We start from the raw sequence: 1,033 nt of genomic DNA, 5'->3' as shown, positions 1-1,033 counted from the left end.
TTACCATTTAGTTATGATAAGGGCTCTGTATAGGGTATCACTAAATTAATTAATTCTAGGTCTTTGGATACATTTGTTAAGAGATTATTCTACACCACTGAATATGAATCATGTTTGCCATTTACTGCATATCTTAATTTAAGCTGTTCAGCCTCAGGATTTAAGTGTTCAAATTCCAGCTTAAGCTCCTTAGACGTGGAGGTCCTCCAGCGGCTGGATAAGATTGTAAATGTGGTGCCTGTCATTGCAAAGGCTGACACACTAACACTAGAGGTGTGTATTATTGCTCTTTATATATGTAGAGTGATTTGTGAAACATTAATCCTAATATCTGAATATTTCATGTGCATTCCTCTTCTCTTTCTTTCACCATTAAGAACAAGACCCAAACATTTTTTTAAATTTTGCATAAACTGTTCATATCACCTCTGATCATCAGGCCTGCTTTCACAAAACTGCAAGCACAATGTGTCATTGGCAGTTATAACTAGCACCTGTTACAGAAATTACAATATACCTTTCTCTTACAGGAGAGGATGGCCTTCAAGGAGAGGATAAGAGCAGATCTGCTGGATCATGGGATCCAGATTTACCCAGTGAAGGAATTTGAAGACATAGAGGATGTTCATGATAATGCTAAAATCAGGGTAACAGAAAATAAATTGATACTATAAGTAGATAAATTGATATATTAATAGATTTAATGAATAAAGTATCCTAATTGCTATTCTCAACTACCTAGACTAAGAATGTGAATGAATCAGACTATGCATATTAATCATTTTACGTTCCTAATGTGAAAATTCCCCCTTCAAGGAACGACTCCCATTTGCTGTGGTAGGAAGCACTACATGGCACGACCTTCATGGGAAGAAGGTCTTGGGTCGACGTTCTAACTGGGGGCTGGTTGAAGTAGAGAATAAACACCACAATGATTTTGCCTACTTAAGAGATATGATTATAAGGTAAGAAACAAAAACTCTTGTATGATCATGAATAACAAGAATAAAAATTAAAGATAATAATGTCTAAT

At 35.3% G+C, this 1,033-nt stretch overlaps 1 protein-coding gene across 1 annotated transcript in view; it reads left to right on the top strand.

Moving 5' to 3' along the window:
- The window catches only part of LOC119592702 (neuronal-specific septin-3-like), a gene marked incomplete in the record, with an annotated part of 40,343 nt that overhangs the window by 38,184 nt on the left and 1,126 nt on the right, over positions 1 to 1,033 (top strand). The window contains 3 exon segments of the mRNA XM_037941631.1: positions 180 to 273; positions 531 to 647; positions 817 to 965. Of these exon segments, the coding sequence (XP_037797559.1) occupies positions 180 to 273; positions 531 to 647; positions 817 to 965 (360 nt within the window).

This window comes from Penaeus monodon, chromosome 30, assembly GCF_015228065.2.
Source record: "Penaeus monodon isolate SGIC_2016 chromosome 30, NSTDA_Pmon_1, whole genome shotgun sequence".
Taxonomy (NCBI): Eukaryota; Metazoa; Arthropoda; class Malacostraca; order Decapoda; family Penaeidae; genus Penaeus; species Penaeus monodon.
Note: the sequence above shows the minus strand (reverse complement) of the source record. Positions and strands in the feature narration are given on the sequence as shown.